At 34.1% G+C, this 22696-nt stretch overlaps 1 protein-coding gene across 2 annotated transcripts in view; it reads left to right on the top strand.

Annotated features, from left to right (window-relative positions):
• Usp25 (ubiquitin specific peptidase 25) overlaps positions 1-22696 on the top strand; it is a 139994-nt gene that overhangs the window by 5783 nt on the left and 111515 nt on the right. For both annotated transcript variants that reach the window (XM_076868800.1, XM_076868799.1), the window contains exon 2: positions 21812-21889. In XM_076868800.1, coding sequence (XP_076724915.1) covers positions 21812-21889 — 78 coding nt within the window. The remainder of the gene's footprint in view (positions 1-21811; positions 21890-22696) is intronic.

Here is a 22696-nt window from a genome sequence, read left to right as displayed (position 1 = left end):
TCAAAACATTACAAAGCTCTTAACATATCATATTTCATACATTTGATTCAAGCAGATTATGAACTCCCATTTTTTACCCCGTATATATATTGCAGATTCACATCGGTTCCACATCTACTTTTTTATATACTGTCATACTAGTGTCTGTTGTATTGTGCTGCCCTTCCTATCCTCTACTATCCCCCCTCCTCTCCCCTCCCCTCTCCTCCCATCTTCTCTCTCTATTTATTAACTTTTGACCAAGTACATGTGCTTCTAATGAACATATGGAAAGGCCATGCATTTTCTGAAAGTTCCAATTCTAAATATTTATGTATGAAGTAATCACAGTGTTATTTGAATATTTTACATTTTTTTCTTGATCTTTTAATATGAGATCTTGACAAAAGAAATCTTGACATCTCTACTTTTAATGTGATCCATTTATTTCTCATTGTATTTCTAATGCATCTACCCCAAAATTGTGTTTTTGTCTTTTAGAATTTAGCCATTCACATTTGTGATATAAAATAAATTTAAGCTTTAGTTGTCATGTGATTTTCCTTTTTTATAGCCTTACTTCTCCTTTCAGTTTTGATGGATTGGTCAAGTTTTCATATTACCACTTCTACCAATCCTTTTACATTCTTTCTTTATTTCTGCCTTTTAAATGTTAAATACTTTTTATGAGCATAAAAATTAATAACTACTTTCCCTGCCCCCAGTCAGATAGGACATTTGAGCATGTTTTTCTACCATACTACTGCTTTTGTTGGACCGATATGGAGTTGTAGTTCTATGATGAATTTTCTTAATTGTTACAGATACATTATTGGTAACTAGCTTGTTTGTATAAATAAGATACTTTGACAATTCTACAATTCTTTTTTTTTTTTTTTTGCTTGTATTTTCAATACTGTTTGATGGTTTGAGGTCAGTTGGCTTTTCTTGTTTTGTAGATAAATGAACTCTGTAGGCTTGTAAAATTCCCTCTTTGGTTTTAGAGTTTAAAAATTTCACCAGCATATGTTGCTATGTGTATTTTTCAGTAATTCTATATAGAAATTTTAACTTAAAAGTTTTGGTATACTTTTTAGGAAAAAGCTATATGTATATTTAAATATTACTTCTACCCTGTTTCTTTTTCTCTTCTTCTAAAATTGCATTATTTGAATTTTGGACACCCTTTATCTTTCTTCCTTGCTTTAGATTTTTATGATTTTATTCTTTCCATTTTTGCTCCATGGCTAGGATAGCATTTGGTTTGATGGTCCACCCAGAGTATTATATGTGTAATTCCAGTTCTATATGTTTCCACTGTATGTGGTCAGATACTTTTTCATATTATAATATTCATTTTTAGTTGATTCAGAATGATACTTTTTCATATTATAATATTCATTTTTAGTTGATTCAGAATTATACAGAATTGTGTTAACTGTAACAGTTGTGTAATATTCAGTTGTTCATGCAAATAGGTTTTCAAAATGAATTTATTTATTAAGTTGCTTATTTTTAATAAAGACACATGAACCCACTAAAAAAAAAAGCTAGGACTTTGATTTTTTTTTTTTTTTAGGTTTATTGATTTTATTTTTATTTTTTTAAATACATGACAGCGGAATGCATTAAAATTCTTATTACACACATAGACTACAGTTTTTCATATCTTTGTATATAGAGTATGTCCACACCAATTCATGCCTTTATACATGTACTTTGGTGTTTTTTTTGCATTACAATTCTTATTACACATATATACCACAATTTTTCATATATCTTTTTATATATATAAAGTATGTTGACACCCAATTTGAGTCTTCACATATGTACTTTGGATAATGATGTCCATCATATTCCACTGCCCTTTCTAATCCCCTGCCCCCTTCCATTCCCTCTCAACCCTCTTCCCTATCTAGAATTCATCTATTCCTCCCATGCTCCCTCTCCCCACCCCACTATGAGTCAGCCTCCTTATATCAGAGAAAACATTTGGCATTTGTTTTTTTGGGATTGGCTAACTTCCTTTAGGATTATCTTCCAACTCCATAGGACTTTGATGTTAACCTCTATGTAAACTGTTTTGTTTCTTCATTCCATTTCTCCATCTCTTTCTTTTCTTTCTTTCTTTTTCTTTTTTTATCTATAGGGATTAGAATCTAGGGCTTTGAACATATTAGGCAAGCATTCTGTCACTGAGTTATATACCTAGCCTTTTTTATTTCATTTTGAGATAGGGCCTTCCTGATTTGCTGAGGCTGGCTTCCAACTTGCAATCCTCCTGCTTCAGTGCCTCCCCAGCAGCTGGTTTTAACTGGCATGTGTTACCATATCTGGCTATCATCCCTCTACTTTCATTGAGATTGTCATCATTTTGAATCCTAATTTCATTCTCCCTTTGATTTCTTAGTTATTGTATGTAGATCAATTTCTAAAGGTCTATATTTTTCATTCTAGATGTTTTAACTTCACCTTTAAAAGCTTCCCATCACAAAATCTAGAAGGTATACTTCCTTATTTCCTACTAACAAAATTATATTTGGAACATTTCAGGCCTTTGTTTTATTTGCACTTGAATTTGTATATGGTGTGAGGTAGGGATGCAATTTGATTTTTACTATACGTATATCATGAAAAAAAATTTCTTTTTGTTAATTTTCCTGCATTGAAAAATTAATGCTCTTGCTTACTAAATTGACATGTCTTCTTCATCTTACACAGATTTTCACATAAAATACTTCTTCTTTTCTGGACTTTCTGTGCCATTGTTAATTTTATGAATACCAGCCTGCTGTTTTTTTTTTTCTTTCTTCTTCTTTATTTTTTTTTAAATTCTAGACTGTTATCACTCATTCTATGAATATCAACTGGCTTTCATTGTTACAGATTCATAGTAATCACTAATACTTGAAATGTAATTTCTTTGTTTCTCTTCTTCACAGTTGCCATGGCACTTTACTTTTCATTTGAAATTTTAAAATAATCTTACCAAGTTCTCTGAAAAATATTGTTTCGTTCTGGTTTGATTTTACTGGTTTTTCTGTATCAGTTTGGAATCATTAACATCATTATGCTGTTAAGTCTTTCTGTCCATGAATGGGTACACTTCTACTTTTGTTTATTTTTTCATTAATATCTCTTACATGGTTTATATGTTTACTTAAAAGATTCTTATACATCATTTCTCCTAGAGAGTTGATAATTTCTGATAACCATTTATGTGATTCTTTAAAAAAATTGTTTTATTGGCATATACAAATAGATTTAACCACCTTGCGAAAGTTTTCCAATACTTTTTTTCAGAGATAATTATAAATTTTTTTCATAAGAGATCTCATGAATAGATTGTGAGATTTCCAGTTTTTGTACCTATAATTTCATTTGTCTTACATTACCTAACAACCATTAATGAATTTTGATTAGATGTGTTGATAATGGCTATCATGCTATTACAGATTTAAAGGGCAGTTCACTACTTTTGTACCTAGTGTACTTCTATTCTAAAAAGTTTACATGTGTAAGTTGTACCAAATTATAAAGTGAATTCTATTCCTAAAGAACTAAAAGATATTGTAGTATTTTACATTTTGATGCTTGCATGTTCTGTTCTTTGGATCCTGATGACCCTTGTGACAGCTTTCACTTTGGACACCTTTCGATGGAGGGGAGATAGCTGGTTTGCCAGCCATTTCTCTGTTTTCCTGGATACTGTAAGGTCAGGCAAGGTACTCTTTTTTTAAAATTTATTTATTTACTTTTTAAGATTATCATTGCTCCTCCCTTATTTTCTTCCCCAGGCTTTCTGTCCTGATAAGGATTTCTGTCCTGAGTAAGGTTAGTACAGTGTTCTCCAATGTCATAGAGTTGCCATTAGCAGTGACCTGCAGCACAGCACTGGCCTGCCTTTTTCCTAATTATATAATCATTGATTTGTGTTATGTACTATGAACTAGATGTGGCTTGTGAAAGCCAGTTTAGGAATGTCACATGTAAATATGGGCAAAGTAGCTCCTGTAAAAGTTGAATTTGTGGAAATTGAATTTAAAAAGTGATAAACCTTTTTATTATTTTGGCAGAGTTGTTTTAATTTCCAAGAATATTCTCCTGCATGATTTCTTGTTTTATATAATAATAAATGATTTTTTTTAGTTTTTTCTCTCTTTTCCCCTTAATTAACTTCACTTTTATGCATACTCTGCTTTATTTTTGGTCTTTGGGTCCTTTGAAAGTTGCTAAATATTTTAAATGTGCAGCAGTGTTTTCTTTTATCTTGTTAATATAGGTTTATATGAGAATTTCTTTCAGTGTGGTTTTTGTGGACTGTCTTCATTGTCTGTAGTGCTTGCTAAAAGTTTATATTTCTTCTGTGCCTCATCTCAGATCTATTATTTCAAGACTTTGAGAGTTGGACTGTAGCATTCTTTATCATTATTATTATTATTTTTTTTTATATTGGGAATTGAACCTAGAGGCAGTTTAGCACTGAACTACATCCCTAACCCTTTTTATTTTGAGACCCTTAGGACTTTGCTAAGTTGCTCAGGCTGTCATGGAATGTCCTATCTTCCTCCCTCAGCTTCCCATGACTGGGATTCTATAGGGGTGTGTGCCACTGTTCCCAGCTTGGACTATAGCATTCTTAATAAGAATTTCAGATGATTCTTCAGTATTTAAAGTTTGAGGAACACTGTTTGAAATTCATTCTTATTCTTAAAGATGAAGTTGCCTTTAGCACTTGTGTAAATTGACTGCAGGGGACTTTAGGGTTGAATTACACAATGCAGACAGTCCCTGATTTTCAGTGTGAAAGTGATATGGATTCAGTAGAAACTGTACTTTGAATTCTGATTTGGAATCTTTTTTTCCAGGGTAGGAATATGCTGTAGGGTATTCTTTTAAAATTCTGGGCATTAGCAGTGGGCCACAGCTCCCAGTCAGCAACTGACCACTAAGTAGTACTTCACTGTGTATTGTGTTGATAGTGGTTTTTTTTGTTTGTTTTTTGATACATGTATTCAATATATTGCATGAGATAATCAGTATTTTATTATAACACAGACTTTATGTTAGATGGTCTTGCCCTTGTAGCCTAGTGTAAATGTCCTGAGCACATTTAATGTAGGCTATGCTAAGTTATGATGTTGGATAGGTTAGTTTAGGCCATTGTAGGTTTTCACATACTTGGAGTTGCGCAAGATTTCTTTCTTCCTTTCGTTTTTTGTATCTGGATTAATTTACTCATTAAAATATTTTTGAGATTCAGCTAAGATTTATTTCATGTAACAGTAGTATTTTTTTTTTTGTGTGTGTGTGTGTGGTGTTGGGGATTGAACCCATGGCCTTATGCCTGCAAGGCAAGCACTCTGCCAACTGAGCTATATCCTTAGCCCCAATATCTTTTTTTTGTTGTTGGTGCTGAGTCATATTTTATGAATATTCCCACATCTGTATATACATATACTTATCAATGAACTTCTGGGTTGTTTCCAGTTTTTTACTCTCATATAATATTGTTACATGTACATATGTGGAGTTTAGTTTGTTTGTTTTACATATACACTTGTAAACAGTTTGGTTTTTTTTTTTTTTTTTTTTTGGGTATTGGGGATTGAACTCAGGGGCACTCAACCATTGAGCCACATCCCCAGCCCCATTTTGTATTTTATATAGAGATATGGTCTCATTAAGTTGCTTAATGCCTGGCTTTTGCTGAGGCTGGCTTTGAACTTTTGGTTTTGATCCTCCTACCTCAGCACCCCTCCTCCCCCCACAGCCACTGGAATTACTGCTGTGCACTACTACTGTGCCCAGCTAAACAGGTTTTGGAGTAGATATATTTACATTTTTCTTGGGCAAATCATAGGAGTAGAATTGTTCTAAGATATTGCTAAGTTACATGCAAGGTGATTGTATCATTACACATTCTCATTAATAGTATATGAGAATTCTAGTTGGTCTATTTTTTTTTTTGGTCAAAACTTGGTGTTGTCCCTCTCTTACACTTTTGCCATTTAGTGAGCTTAGTGATATTTGTATTCCCTTAATGACTAATGGTTTTGTCTTTTCATGTGTTTATTGACTACTTTTTTGGAAACTTTTTGCTTCTCATATGTTACCCAGTTTTATGTTCTTAAAGATATGTAAAAATAAAGTTACATATTCTGAAACTGGTAAAAATGTTAAAATTTTGCTAAAGGTAAAAACCAGGTGCTAATATGTTCTCAAAATAAAATTGCAGAATTTTTTCTTCAGTTTATTTTTCAAAAAACTAACACCTGATAAAAAGGGTCATTGCTGAAGAATAGGAACTGCAAAAGTGAAAACTAGGCACTCAGTGAAACAGGATGGATGTGTGGGGGAGAGGTGTGGACAGAGGCTCAGGAAAATGTACCATTGGTGGCTGGAACCTGTGCTATGGTAACACTAATATGAGAACCAGTTGTACATGTACATTTCTAAAAGTTTATATGTCTGAACTCTTGTCAGAATACAGAATACAGGCTAAATCAGATGTCTCATTTGCTTGAAGTGGTGGAGCTGTACAAATAAGTTTGAACCAGAGGTCTGGTGTTTTCTCCTTCATCCTCTGAGGCCTCTGAGGTAGGCTTGGGTGTCTCAGAGCCCAGAAGTCGTTCCATGAGGCCTTGGAGAAAGGCTTTGCAGCAGGGTAGGGCTGAGGAAGAGGCTGGAAAGGAAACTAGAAGCCAGTCCACCATCTCAGATTTAAAAATTCTCAGTTCTTTGGAGTGAAGAAACAGCTCTGCACAGATCACCTAGGATCAGTGGGCTGCTTCGCATCACACAGATTCCCAGAACTAACTTCCAGGCTTTTCCCCCAGTGGGGCAGCACTTGAAGCCACTGACGAAACCACAAAACTGATAGTATTTCTATCTTTTCTGGGTGGCATCAAAGGGAGGGCACCATTGCCCTTGAGCATGTAGAGAGCTGCGGCTAGGGAGGTGAAAGCAGCACAGGATCTGGCCTGGGTCAGCTCTGAAGGTTTGTGGTATAAGGTGGGTAGGGGGCCCAGGTGTCTGGGAATGCCAGCCTTAGAGCAGCCCTCTCAAGTCCTACTGTGAGGTTATGGTCCACAGACACTGTGAACATAGGTGGGATTTGGTGTTGCTGTTGTGTTGTTCTTGACCTTCTTGGGGATGGTTTGGGCAGACTTAAGGATCTGTAGTTTGGGGTTGAAAGTAAATGGCCTCCTACACATTCCAGGCTGTGATATGTGCTTCATTCTTTCCACAACTGGAACAGTAGACAGAGTTCTCTGAGTTTAATAATAGCCAAGGGGAGGAGGGTTACTTGCTTCAGGGACACTTCCAACCCCCACCCCCTCCAACCTTGTCTTCTTTCTTGGTGCTGTTCCTTCTACCTTGGACTTCTAAGTAGGATCTTTGGTGGGGGAGGAGGGGGAGTAGGAGGCCATCTGGGGTACATTTGCAAAGGTACTAGAACACACTTGTTTTTTACTCTTTGACTATTATGTATTCTTTTAAACATATTCAGATCATTTGCCAATTTCTTTACAATTTTCTTTTTTTGGGGGGTACTAGGGATTGAACCCAGGTGTGCTTAACCACTGAACCACATCCCTACTATCCGTTTTTGTCTATTTTTTATTTTTAGGCAGGGTTTTGCTAAATTACTTAGAGCTTTGCTAAATTGCTAAGGCTGGTCTTGAACTTGTGATCCTCCTGCCTCAGTCATTAGGATTACAGGCCTGTATTACCATTGCCTTGCTCATTTTCCAATTTCTTAATTGGTTAGTATATTTTCTTGCTACTGGGTTTTAGGAATTCTTTATATATTTTTTGGATCTTTTGTCAAATATATGCGATTTGCAATTATTGTCTCCCAATGTGTGTCCTTTGTTAATTTTATTACTAGTTTGAGTTAAAAATATTTACCTGGTTATTCATTTATTTTTACAGTACTGAGATTGAGACCACGGCACTTTACCACTAAGCGGCATCCCTAGACCTTTTTAGTTTTTATTTGGGGGCAGTGTTTTTGCTTAATTACTGAGGCTGCCCTCCTGATTCCCTGCGATTATAGGTGAGCACCACCACATCTGGCCTCCATTAGAAATATTTAAATACTGATGTTTAGTTTACCATTTTATCTCCATTATGATTAATATATCAATGTAGCTTTTTTGAACCTTTTTTTTTCCTTCTAGAAGTTATAGCTTTTATATTTAAATCTGTGATCCATTTGGAATTTATTTTTGTGTGTATTCTGAGGTATAAGAATCAAGGTTTATTTATTTTATATGTACATTCAGTCATTCCAGCACCTTCTGAAAAGATGGCCCTTTTATGATTGAATTACATTGATATCTTTATGAAAGAACTGACCATGTATGAGTGGGTCTGTTTTTGCAGTTTGTTCTTTTCTATCCTTATGTTATACCATACTGTCTTGATTACTGTGGTTTTGAAATGGGTCTTGGAATTGGTAAGTGAAGTTCTTCAATTTTGATCTTATTAAAAAAATTGTTTTGACTATTCTTAGTCTTTTGCATTTCTATATAAAATTCTGAAGTACTTTGTGTGGTGGGACAAAGAGGCAGCCCGGATTTTTGAGTGTGACTGTGTTTAATAGCTAAGTCAGTTTTGAGTGGATAGATGCCTTAACAATGTTGTAGTCTTTTAATCCAAGAACATGCTATATTGCTCCATTTATTTAGGTTTTCTTTAATTTTTTAATATAGTTTACAGGTTTTTGCATTTTGGAGTTCATTTTTGGCTTTTTTGTTTAGTTTTACATCCAATTGTTCTTTTCTGATATGTAGAATATAGTTGATTTTGGTTTATTATTTGTGACATGTGACTCAGCTGACTTATTCGTATAGTTTCTTGTTTATAACCTTGGTGCCTTTTCTTCCTTTCCTCTTCCTCACTTTCTTTCTCTCTTTTGTTTTCTTACTTAATTTATAACCTATCTTCATTTCCTTTTTCTTTTTCTTCCTCCCTCCAGTGTGAACATGGTAAAAACATATGTCCTTGTTCTATTCCTGATTTTCTATGGAAAACATTCAGACATTTACTAATAAGTTTGATCTTAGACACCCACCTCCTTTTTTTTTTTTTTTTTTTTGTTTGTACCAGCTTTGAATCCAGGAGAGCTTAATCACTGAGCCACATCCCCAGCCCTGTTTTTTATTTTTTGACAGGTTCTCACTAAGTTGTTTATGGCCTCTCTTGTTGCTGAGGCTGATTTTGGACTTGTAATCCTCCTGCCTCAACCTCCTGAGCCATTGGGATTTCCAGGTGCACCACCGTGCCTGGCCACATTTTTTTTTTTTTTTGTTTTGTTTTTAAAGATGCCTTTTATTAGGTTGAAGTTTTCCTTTGTTCCTGCATTATTAGTATTTTGTTAAAACTTTTTGTGTGATAGTTCATTTACACTTTTATATGTACTCCATCTTAACCATTCTACTGTTGATAAACTATTTGGTTAGCTTTTTGTGTTTGAAGACTATTGTGATTCTTTTCTGTGAAATTCACATTTATTTCTCTAGTTCATTTTTCTTCCCCCTTTTGGGTTATTTACCTTTTTATTTCTGATTTGAAGAGGTTTTTTGTAGTTTAGATACTACTTAGTTTTCTTTTATTATAACAAAATACCTGAGATAATAAAGTTAATAAAAGAAGAAGGGTTTAATTTTGGAGGTCTCATACCATGGATACCTGGCTCTGTTGCTTTTGGGCCTGTGGTGAGGCAGTACATCATGGCAGAGCACATTGTGAAGGAAGCAGCTTACCTCTTGGAAGCTGGGAAGCCAAAAAAAAAAAAAAAAAGCGGGGGAAAGGGTTGGAGTCTCAATATTCCTTTTCAAGGGCACATCCTTAGTGATTTAACCTCCTCCCCTTAGGCTCCACCTCTTATAGGTTCTACAACTTCCCAATAGCACCATGGGCTGGGGAACTAATCTTTAACACAGGGGCATTTGGGGACACTTATCCAAACCATAGCACTACTTTTATTTATGTTTAGCAAATATATTTTCCTATTTCTGGATGCATTTTTCTCTCTTTATGATGTTATTTAGTTCTTAAAACTATTTATTTATTTAATTTTTAGTTAGAGTCTTCTTATGCTGCCTGTGCTGGCCTCCAGCTCCTGGGCTCAAGTGAGCCTCCTGATTCAGCTTCAGATTGTTGGAACTTCTTACTTGGCACTGCACCTTTCTTAAGGAGCTCTTAGTTTCAATTTAGTCTTATATATTACTCGTTCTCTTCGTTGTTGAAATTTCCATGTCTGAATCAGAAAGATATTCTCATTTATTATCCTAATCTTTTGCTCGTTTTCTTTTTTCATTCTTTAATTAGTCTACTTGGATGATTTTTGTGTATTGTTTGAGTAGGTGTCCAAATTTATTTCTCCCTCCTAGAGAACCAGCAGTTTTATTGAACAGTTTCTCTTCTATTAACATTCCACATTATCCTTAAGGTGGGACCATTTCAAAGGAAAAATTGTCCCTGGTATTGTTTTTTTTGAAGTAAAATTGTTTATTATAGTTTTACTGAAACTTGCCTAAAAACAAAGTAAGCATAAATTTACTGTGTTCAGTTTATTAGGCAGTAAAGCCAAACACCAATTAATAAATTAGAGGTAACTGAAGCAACAAAAGTAGAAAAATTCAAAATAATAATGTTAATCTTAATTGACAGAAGATGATTCAGCATTTATGACTTTAGTTAAGGAAATGAATATATGTGTCTCAGAATATTCTTGTACTATGTTATTAAAGTTTTGGGAGTAAATTTTATTGATTTTATCATTCGTACTACATTTGTGACCCTGATACTCTGTTGATAACTATTATCTTAGAGTTGTGTTCTTGACTTTTTTGTTGGAAAAGCGTCAGAGATGTACCCCTAAGTTTTGATCATAGTTTGAAACTTTTCCTTTTATCATTTTCCCTGTAGCTCAGTATGTCTATAGTTCTCATAGTGTGTTTCAAGCAGAGCCTTGTGCCAAATGGGTTGTGGGATTTAGTATCAAGTGGGATATACTTGCTGTAAATAAGAGCTAATGTTATAGCTTACTTTCAAGTTAGTGCCAAATAAATATTTATTAGAATTAGTGAGTTCCTTACTTTGTGGACATATCTGAATGGCTGTGAATCAGGAGAGCCAGGTCCTGCTGTGCAGAGGATAACTTTGCAGACATCAAGAGACAGTGTGATTATACTGGAGTAGTAATTGGGTTGTAATTATTGCTGCCTCCTGGAAGGTTGTTCTACTTTGTTGTGTTGAAGGTTTTAAACCTTTGAAGGTATACTGCCAGTTTTTTAGAACTTGAAGTCCCTGAGTTCAATCTCTGCTACAGAAAAAAAAAAAAGAAAGAAAAAGAAAAAGAAAACTTATTATAAACACAAAGTTGAGAGGTGGTGAAGCTGTTGTCAATAAGGCCTAGTTGTTGGGCAAGAAATCGGTCAGCTTCTTCTCTTTAAGTACATACATTTAAACTGTAACTGAAAGTAGACATATTTAAACCAGTTACATGTGAGCTCTCCAGCATGGTGGAATTTGGTTATTAATGTGTATATTTCTGCTTCTTTTAAACTATTCATAATAATTATACATAACTGTAGAAGTTTTTGTTACACAGTTGTTCATGAAACAATATAACAATATAATAAGGCTTGTTTCTTTGCCTGTACCACCTCCCTTCCTCCCTTCCTTTGGTCCCTTTTTCTATTCTACTGGTCTCCCTTCTATTTTCATGAGATCCCTCCATCACAAACCTTCTCTCCCCTCTTTTTTTTTCTCTCTAGCTTCCACATGTGAAAGAAAACTAACAATTCTTGAGTTTGACTTATTTGTTCCTCCTTAATTGTGTGAATTTTCTAAGATTTAGTCTAATTTTCTGCTTTTTACTTTGCAAGTTCCATCTTTTGAGACATTTTATATTTTCTTAATCATATATGTTTATTACTGTCAAGTTTGTATATTCAAAATAAATTTAATGTTATACTTTCACACTAACTCTAGGTTCAGGCTCTCAGTTGCCTATTGTACATTATCATTAGGTTTTTAGTTGGTCAGTATCATGTTCATGCATCCACTGACATTTTTTCTTTATTTTAAACAATTTGAGAAATAAACAATACTCAAAAAGCTTATAGTTTAGTGGTAATGTGAACCCAAAATGTGCATAATAATTAGAAGTTAAGTGAAATATTTATAGGTGGGATTAAAGAAACCAAAGAACTGAAGAGGTATCCTGGAGGAGGTAATAGTTGCTGTTGGAAGGTCCATAGGCAGACTGAAGGGATCTTTCCAAACTAAGAAAGGTGTAAGAATAGGGATTCGGTGCCTTCCATTAACTATATATAACTTTATGTGGCTGGATGTGGTCTAATTAAAAAAATAAAAATCTAGTCTTTTAACTGGTTCCTGGCATAGAACTCCTAAAGCCCTTAGAATTACCATGTTTTATTTGCGAATGAATGACTCCTGGGAGAATAAGGAGAAGAAAGGCTCTATAGCTTCTGGATGGGGGCTGTTTGCCAGAAAAACTTAGTGCTTAGAGAGTTAGAACTTTCAACCCCACCCCAACCTGTAGGGAAAGGGTCAGCACATTGTTTTCAGTCATCAGTGGCCAGTGATTTAATAATCAATTTTTTCTTAATTAAATTGCCAATGCTTTATGTGCTCTTCATGTGCTCAGTAAATGATATTCTAGGATAAAGCTCAGCATGTGGTTACATTTTACCTTCCTAATGGTTTTTAAGGTTTACTTTCTTAAGTACAGTATTACATCTTTAATATTGTTAAAATACAAAAATTACTTTTAAGGAAGTTCTATCAGTTAGAGTCCAATCAGGACACACTCAAAAAACAAAAAACAAAAAAACTCCAAAACTTTAGAACAGGACAGCTTAATATAAAGAAATATTAACTACTAACAGGTGACTGCCTACTAATGGATGAATAGAACTCTGGAGAGTAAAAGAAAGAACATATTAGAGGGACATCCTGAAGTGCTAAGTCTTGAGATTTCATTTTTGGTAGGGAGGTTGTATTGTAACCCATTGGATGGGGGAGAAGTTTTCTAAGGTGCGACAGGCTGGGACATTCCTGCCAACAGTGCATAAAAGCACTGGAAAATACAGTGGTGTAGAGCTTTGCTTTATTAAATCTAGAATTATATCTAGAAGAATGGTGTTTCTAATAGTATGTGGTATTTAATTAGCATGACCCCAAATTGTATTTTCTCTAAGAAATAGTTTGTGACATATACAGGTGCTAGGAATCATAGCATTTTAATTTGAAAGTTCTAGTAAAGCATGTTTGGTTCATCGGTATAAGAAAGTTTATTTTTGGACTGCAAATTAATTATGAGATTTTAAGTATAAACACTGGAGATACATAAAACACTTAATTGGACAAAACAGCTGTATTAGGAATCTGTTACCATCAAGAAGAAGCTAACATTTTATTTAAGGTGCAGATGTGGTAGTTCCAAAATATAATTCTATTCACAAAAATTTTTGTTTACCTACATATTTTGGAGACTATAGGTGCTCTAATTTAAAATCAGACTGTTCCAAAAGATTTTGCTGGTTGAGTTTTCAGAATAAAAATTGCATGTTCCCATAGAAACAATGTTTCTTTGTTTGGGGTTCTGATTTTGCTCCAAAATGTATTTTATTATGTATGAGCTTAGGTTATACTTGCTGTATAATAATATTTTGGGGTGGAGAATTGCATTTAGAGTTTTTATGATTCATTTCTTTTATCTGAGGAATTCAGTGAGGGTCATGGACATATTGCAGAGGGTGGGTATAAGGTTCCTGACAGATAGTGGTAAGAGCTCTTGGGTGGAGGAAAATGCAAACCAACATTTTTTTTTTCAGGAGCATTTATGTCCATTTCTCTTTATTAGCAATTTGCTGTAAATTATCACATTTATTTTCTTAGGTGTTTTAATTTTTTTACTTTTGGATTACTTGAATGTTAATGTTGTTTATAGCTGTACTATTCCATGAAAACATACAGAGAGACTTCTTGAATTTAGACTTTCTGGCAATTGTAAGCCTAAATAGAAAGGGTAAAGAATAAGAAAGTATAAGTATACCTTCAGATTTATGTGCCCACAGAGGTATGTGACTATTTTAATGCTGAAGCGCTATTAATTCAAAAAGGTTGAGAAAAGCTTCTCCCTGTGACAGCAGAAAATATGGCATGCCTGAACCATTCATGGGATTATGATGTCAATTATATGTGTTAAAATACATTAAAATGGACGCCAGGCTTAAAGAATCTCTGAGCAGGCAAAACTTGTTAGGCCTCATACATGACTGAAACCTTGCTTAATTTGCAAACATAAGTGAAGCTTAACTTAATCTGTTTCTTATAAATGCCTATGTTCAAGAAAAACAAAATCAAGGTAAGTTAATCAGAAGCTTCTAACAAACTGATATAACTAGGGATTTCCCAGCAGATAGACTAAATAAGGCAACTTTATAACTGTAACCTATCAAATATTTTCTTTGTTTTATTTCTGTGTCTCTCCAGAAAAGCCTCCTCCTTGTGTTCCCTCTCTTAATCAGGAATTGATGCTTGCTCAAATAAATGCTCTAAATTTTTTATTGCTCCTCAGTTTGCCTTTTTAACATTTGCTGTAGGAAATTTCTACAATACTGTGTATTCACCTTCAAGTAGGATCAATAGTACCAGAATTAGCAAATTAAACCATCTGAAATTCTAGATTATAGAATTTAGGAAAATATAGAAAGTAGGAAAATAGAGAAAGTTTCCTTAGTAAGTGGACCCAACTTATGTATTATTCTTGAATCCAGAACAGTAAGGAAATTAGCTTATTAGTTGTCCTGATGTATGTATGCTTCTTATTCTCACCCAATAATTGGTGCCTGTTTTCTGTGGATGAGCGCAAGCCCTGTGATCTGACTTAGTTGCGTTTACCTCTATAAACTTTGCTATGTTAATTTATTCATTTAATGTTGATTGAACCTGCCATGTGCCAAGTACTGCACTACATACTAGGAGTAGAGTTGTAAATGAAATAATCCTTTTCTTCTTTGGACTTACTATCATGGTGGTTAACCATACTGTATTATATTATTGTAATTTGTGATTAAGTTCCAAGAAAACCTGTAAGCTTAGCAGAGGGCACCTCAATGTGCAAAGACCCTTGTGTTAGAGAGGAGAATGATATTTTGTACACCTCCCATTCAAGTTAGAGAAAAGAAGAAAACTGGGAAAAAGAAGTACAAAATAAGAGATGGAAGTAGAGACTCTGACATGCAGACCCTTAATATTTGAGGAGGGGCCAGTAAGCTATGAAAAGAATTATTATATGGAGAAATTCCTCATAGAAGTTATAGAATGTTGCATGTGAAGAGAAATAAGAGATTAAAATTACAGATTAGGAAAAAAAAGCAAGCTTCAGGAAATTATGGGTTTCTTACTTATTGTATTATTATTATTGTTATCGTTATTGTTAGAATTTTGCTTATAAAAGGTTAGAGGCAGATTTGGACTTAAAAAATGAAGGTGTTGAGACTCAGAAAGACAAAACACCAAAGACATGTACTTTTACTTGCTGAGAAGCCTTTAGAACTGCTTCAGAATCCAAGTCCCTCTGATCTTTTTTCTCTCTTTCTTGATGTGGGTAGAGGCTTTCTTCAAATCTTATCTACTTGACCGGATCTGCCAGAAGAGGAGAATTGCCCCAGTCTTCATACTGTCATTTTAACCAGAAAAGACTTAAACTCATACTGCAGAAGACTGAAGACTGTCATCATGCCCGGACTGACTTTTGTCGCACCCCAGTGTCCTCTATTTCAGTCCCATAGAGAATCATTTATAATTCTTTTTTATTTTTTTATTGGTTGTTCAAAACATTACAAATCTTGACATATCATATTTCATACATTAGATTCAAGTGGGTTATGAACTCCCATTTTTACCCCAAATACAGATTGCAGTAATTCCTTGTTCTGGGGCCCAGAGTTTGTTTCAGGTCATAGTGTGTTCTCCAAGCCCATTGATTTCCCCTAAAAACCATTTACTAATTCACCTGACATCCTCATTCTTTCCCCTTATTTTATAAAGGGGTGCATGTAAGGTTCTAAATCATGTTGGGCTAGGTGGGTGATTACCCACCTGTGGTTTTTCCCTCATGCTGCAAATTTCTCAGGGGTGCCTTACACTGAGCTACACCCCCAGCCCTTTTTATTGTTTGAGACAGGGTCTTGCTAAGTTGCTGAGGGTTTTGCTAAATTGCTGAGGCTTTCCTTGATCTTGTGATGCTCTAGCCTCAAGTGCCTGACAAAATTTTCCTCTTTTGCTAGTTAATTAATTGGTTTGCCTTTTTTCCCCCTAATTTAGCTTGTTTTTATCAGGTTATTTGAGCAAATCTTCAGAGTAGAAGGGAAATTTCTCTTTGCCATTATAGAGGACACGTTAACGTACTTGAAATTTTCTGTCACTGAATTTTATAAATTTTTTGTGATGGTAAGGAAACATGAACTAAAGCAATTTAGTGTTGTGACCCTTTCTATTTCTTATTTTGAAACAGGGTCTCACTAAGTTGCTGGGACTGGCCTCAAACTTGTAATTCTCTTGCTTCAGCCTCCTGAGCCTCTGGGATCCCAGGCATGAGACACCAAGCCCAGCTACAATGATTGGTTGCTCACTTTAAAGTCAATAAAATGAATTAATCCTCTCATTGATAGGTAACTTAGAAATGCCTGCCAGTTAGTACCTATCAGTGCTTTAATGTACACAATTCTGAAGTTTAAGAATGCCTTGGAATTTTCTATCAAGTTGAGTATTTTTTCTTTATTCTTAGAAAGTTTAAAAACATTCTTTTGAGGTCTTTCTAAGAGTTGCCCTTTGTTTCCCCTCAAAGGTAGAAATCTTTTTCTTCCTGTTTTGTAGACTGTAGTGCTTCAGTTTTTTTTTTTTTTGTACATTGTCTAAGTGCTTTATTTCAACAAATCAGTGGATTTTTGTACGTAGTTTTCATTTTTCACTGAATCTTTGATCACAGAATCAAGAAAATAGGCAAGGATATGGGCTATGAAATTTGAAAGACCTAGTTTCTTTCCTGTCTCTGCATTTACTAATCTCTTGAAGTCTCTATAGCTCCAAAATGTGAGTAACTTCCTGGAGAATGTGTGTGTGTGTTACACGCATGCATGTGCATGAGGCTATGAGTGATATGAGATTATATACTGGAAGCCTTTAAAACAGTCCTGAACTATAAGAGTATAATAAATGCCTATTTCTTTTCCTTGAATTAAGCCAGTAATCCACTTCGTGCATCCTTAAAAAGTTATTCCAATGTTAAATATTCTGTATTTTTTACTGAAACAGATTTTAAAAAGACTCAACTTAGGTAGGATCAACTGAGGAAGAAAAGAATTTCTGTAAAATCTTCTGATTCTTAATTTATATTGAAATGCCTGTTTCCTTATCCTTGGAGTCCATAAACTGTCTTTTGCACTTAGTAGGAAGTTAAGGATGTCATTGAGATGTCATTGTATAGTAAAAGTAACATCGAGGAAGGAATCTGAAGGCCATTAAGTAGTCTTGACTTGTTTGCTTATTGATTTCTGTGACATTTGCAAGTGACTGAACGAACTCCCTATAGACATTATATCTTGCCCTTCTCAGTCCAAAAGTGGGAATAGGTTGAACCTACCTCATCCTGCTTTAGTAGATAAGAAATCTGTACAAGGAGGACTTTTGAGCACAGTAAAGGATCTCTAAAGATGTGAGTGTATTGGATTGGTTTCACCGTGGATCTGAAATTTATTGTTAAAGGGGATAATCCATATGAAGTATGTTTCTAGGTAAGAATCTGGATATTTGAAAGACTAGAATTTTGGTAAATGGGAAGGTAAAGCCTTTGAAAGACAGAAGCAGTAGCTGCAGGAGCAGCAACAACAACAGAAACACCATAATTTTAGGAAACGAAGACACAGGTTTTAAAAGACAGGAAAAACGCAGCAGAAGATGCTAATAACAGAATTTCTCTCATTGCTCATCTCTTGCTCTCTTTCCCATTTCTTGCTAATTTAGCTCAGAGTATTTTTTTTTACCTTTTGTCTGTCCCACACAGACTTCTCTGCTTCCCCAACCTTTTCATTGTTTTAGTTTTAAAGTTTTTGAAAACATAAACCAAGCTAGAGACACACTTGAATTTTTTCCCTAGTTTTCTGCTTGACCTTATAGGTAAAGATAAAACACCAAAAAACTATAACAAAATTTCAAAGACTTTGCTTCTCTACAGAAAATAATCAGAATTTTTACTGTACTCTCTTTCAGCTAACTATTGCTATAACAGACTACCTCAAAACTCAGTTGCATAGTGAAATACTATAGCATGTTCATAAATTTGCTGGTTGGCTGAGTGACTTATCTACATCTGTCTCATTTTTCCAGGGTACTGCCTTATCTAATGATCTTCTTAAAGTTGTAGAAGTTCAAGAGGGTAGTCCCGATCATGCAGTTACATTTCATGTCTGCTTTTGAATGCTATCCCCTGACATGCCATTGATCAATGTCCATCTTCAGTGCTGCAGGAAATATGTCTTTATTATAAGAAAGTAAAAAGTAGCAATGGTATAGAAGAATTGGGAGTCTTTTCTGGCTTTACATCTATGTCTACATTTTAGTCATGAGTGTGTTTATATACTATTTTTATTCTACCAATTTAGCTTAATTGATTGTGTAGAGATAAGTTTCTACACAAAGTGTACATGAAATTACTTATTTTTAAAGATAACAGAACAATCATTTTGCTGTGTTCCTAAGCTGGTATTGCCTGATGCTTTTACAAGGTTAGATTTATCATTTAAAAATCTACTTCTTGCTTAATGTGAACCATTTTTAGGTCCATCTGCATCAAAATCATATGAAGCTACTTATCTCCTGGAATCAAAAATTTTGGAGGGGTTCTTGGAATCCATATTATTAAAAAACTTATAAGTTAATTATACAGATTCAGATTTTAAAACTTGGTTCCTTAGTGGAAGAACTTTTATGCTGTTTCTATTTTTCCAGCCTTATAAATAATAGCCATCAACATTTATACAAATGAATCATTTCCTTGAGATAGTCAGTAATCTTTCCCAGATCCATGATTGAATAATTTGCAGTTAATGAAAATAATCATTGCTTAAAAAATGTGGTTTGAATTGCTGGTAGTGGTAAGATTGCAAGCAGGCTTGTACAATTCCTTAAATATATTATGTTCACTGAACTAAGACACTGAATTAGATAAAAAGAATTTCTGGAATATTTTTATATGTCTTTAATTTGTAACGTTGGATATTGCCTGATACTTTCATGATCCTATTGTTAGTTATTTAATTGAAAGTAGAGAAGTTGATAGATTTACATGGAATTTTATTTTTCTCATCTTTCAACTCTGTTAATTTTCTTTTCTTTTTTTAAAATTGTTGGTGCTAGGGATGGAAACTAAGGCCTTGGCATACTAATCAATCAACCAACTGGGCTATATCCCAGCATAAATTTGATTTTTCCATTCCACTGTTATGATACTTTTTGGCATTTTATATGATTTTGCTTGTGTGTTTTATTATGTATTATATTATTTAATAATCTTGGTTATCTTAACTCTAATAAGATTTTTATGGTAGTGAATTTCTTTGATGGCATAGTAGACACTGCTAATGCCTTTCCAGTATACATTTTTTCCCCTGTCTTTTTAAGTTAACTGAGCCCTGATTTCATTTTCAAGGCAGTTTTTTTGCCTAGTTGAAAATTCATTTCCCAACCTCCTCTGCAGCTGTGCGTGCCATGAAACTTTGTTCTGCTCAGGTAGCTAGGCTTTAAGTGGAAGTGTTTAGGCAAGGGCTGTTAAAGAAGGCAGGTTCATTTGGTAAACACCTTTTGTTCCTTGTCCTTCCGTGCATCCTACCTAGAACTTAGGTAGGATGATGAAGGAGGACCACGTAGTGACAGACGTACTGATGAATATCACACAGAAGGATACTGGAGTGGGAAGACTGATGAGCTTGAATGCTTGATCATGTTGGGAGTCCTTATCAGTTTCTGGACTGCTCACTGCTCGTCTTCTGATGTTAGAAAAACAAAAATCTCCAGATTATTGAAGCTTCCATTTTGATGAGATTCTGGTACATATAGTTTCTAACTGATAATAGGATTTTTATTTAAAGATTTAATTGAAACCTTTTAAATTAAGGATTAGTTGATGAAATCTCTCATTTCATTTTGTAGTTCTTTAAGACTTGATTTCTGAATATCTATGTTATGTATATAAGTTGTGAAGTATGTATTGAAATGGATATTTTACAATTCTGACATCAACAAATCTGAATGCAAACTGCTTAAAACTTTTTACATTAAATATTTAAAAATTTTTTTTTCTCTTTTTGTAAGAGAAAAGGTGTTTGCTTACTATAATGCAATTCTCAAATTCAGTAATCTAATATTAATTCAGTGTCATTATCCAGCAGTCCTTTTTATATTTCCCCAACTGTTCAGTAATATCCCCTGTAACATTTAGTATGAGATAAGTCAGCTCCCACGTTGTATTTGGTTTTACCAGGACTGTAGTGTCTCCTTTAATGTGGAGACTCACTCTTTGTCTTTGGTGGTATAGATATTTTTAAAGATAATAGAACGATTATTTTGCATAGTGATCCTCAGTTGGTATTGTCTAAGGTTAGATTTGTGTTACACATTTTCGTCAGGACCATCATAGTGTGTCTGTCAGGAGGCACACTAGCGTTTTGTCCTGTTATTGTTAATATTAACTTTAATATCTTTGCTAAGTGCATTAGGTTTTCCACTATACCCTTACTCTTCTCCCTTTGTAGTTTGTACTAATACTCTTTTCCTCATTGGACTTTCATCCTGTAGTTTAGTATCCATTAATGATTCTTGACTGAATTAGTACTGAGGTAAGATGTAAAACATTTTCAAGAAATATTTCTGTGGATCTGAAGTTATTGTAGTCTTATTTTCCTTATTATGGTTTTGTGCTTTATTTCATGGTGCTTCAGAATCTTTTATGGGTTTTCTAATATTTTTTAATTTATTCATAAGCCCGTATATCAAAATACTTCATAGATTTGAATGTTGCTAATGAAAACTTTTATATTCTTAATAATAAATATATTAAGTATACTGTAAAAAAATAAAAATAGTTTTAGAGAATCTGTTTAAAGAATACAAAGATGTACGAAGGGAGGAGTACGGTTTTTATTTAGGGAAGGTCATTAAAGAGTTTGATAGTGGAATGCTATTGATCTATTTTTGTCCTCAATAGAATATAGTAGATTTTATAAAATATGAAGCCAACTTAAACAAAGGGGGCAAATCAATTCAAATTAGGATGTTTTATGTCAGATTGGAGAATGAAATGATCTTTATTTCCTTTAATAGAACTCAGGACCCTTCTGTTTTAATAACCCACTTAGTGCATAGCCTGTCAAGAGCATATCTTTTCCAGTATTCTAGGTGTTGATCTCAGGCTTAACCAACATGTGGATTGCTCCTTTTCTTGTTGGAGGCATAAATAAAGAGTTGAAGAATGGAACCAAAATTGTTAATTCTGTAAGACTTCTTGGAGATTAGTGTAAAATTCCAATACCAGAACCACAAGAATTTAATAATGACTGTCCATTGCATGGTTCATTCTTTCTAACAGAATGAAGTTAGTTCAGTTTCTCTTGAGTTCTACTCTTTTCTGCTTTTTTATTTAAATAGAAAGTCTTAAAATTTTCTTTTTGTATATTTCATACAAAAAGAAGTTCATAGTATAATGATTCTGCTTTTTTATTTTCTCTAGCACCAACAGACATTTTTGAATCAACTGAGGGAAATTACTGGGATTAACGATGCCCAGATACTGCAGCAAGCCTTGAAGGTATGGCCCTGTTTCATGACATGCAGTTGTGGTATGCCCTCATTTCTTCTGTGTACTGTGTTTGAAAGTTGTTTTTTAGTTATACCATGTAGGTGGTAACAGAGATGGAAAAATTTACACTCATAACTTAATAGTTGCAGTTAAGACGCTACAAATTTTGAGCATGTTAGCTTTCATAAATCTAATGTCTCCGTGATATCTTGGAGTGATAGATAAATTCTCTCTATATGACATGCTTTTCTTGAAAAATAGTGGGATGTGAATTTTAAGGTTAATAGATGATTTTATGCAAGAGGCATGATTTCAGAATTTAATGGGGTTCAGGGTGAGACTGATTAGAGAAAGAGGTGGAGGAGAAGGGAAAAACAGAGAATTATTAGAGGGTCAAATCTTACATTTTTCTTCCCTCCCAAGAAGGAGAAATATATATTTCTTCTATTTGCTTCTTAAGAATATTTAATTCAAACCTCAGTAGTATGTGCAACAAATAAAATACATCATTTTGGTTATATCTTAAATAAATCCTCATCTCCACACAGATGCTGAGATGAGTCAAATCACATGGATAATTCACATTGAAAAAGACCAAGTGAATGAAAGATATTCTAGAAATAGAGTTGTGTTTTAAGCTCATTTGTATATTGCTGCTGAAGGCTAGCAGCAGTGTGGCGTTTTAGTTACTGTAGTCACACATTGCTCCCCAGTCCTTTGGAACTTACTTCATGAGACAAAATCAGTTACGCAATTCTTGATCCTGGGCCATGTTCTGAAAACATTCTATCTTTTAGATGATTATAATAGAAATCA

This window comes from Callospermophilus lateralis, chromosome 10 (genome assembly GCF_048772815.1).
Source record: "Callospermophilus lateralis isolate mCalLat2 chromosome 10, mCalLat2.hap1, whole genome shotgun sequence".
In the NCBI taxonomy this organism is placed as follows: domain Eukaryota; kingdom Metazoa; phylum Chordata; class Mammalia; order Rodentia; family Sciuridae; genus Callospermophilus; species Callospermophilus lateralis.
The sequence above is the reverse complement of the archived record's forward strand: the minus strand, read 5'-3'. Positions and strand labels throughout refer to the sequence as shown.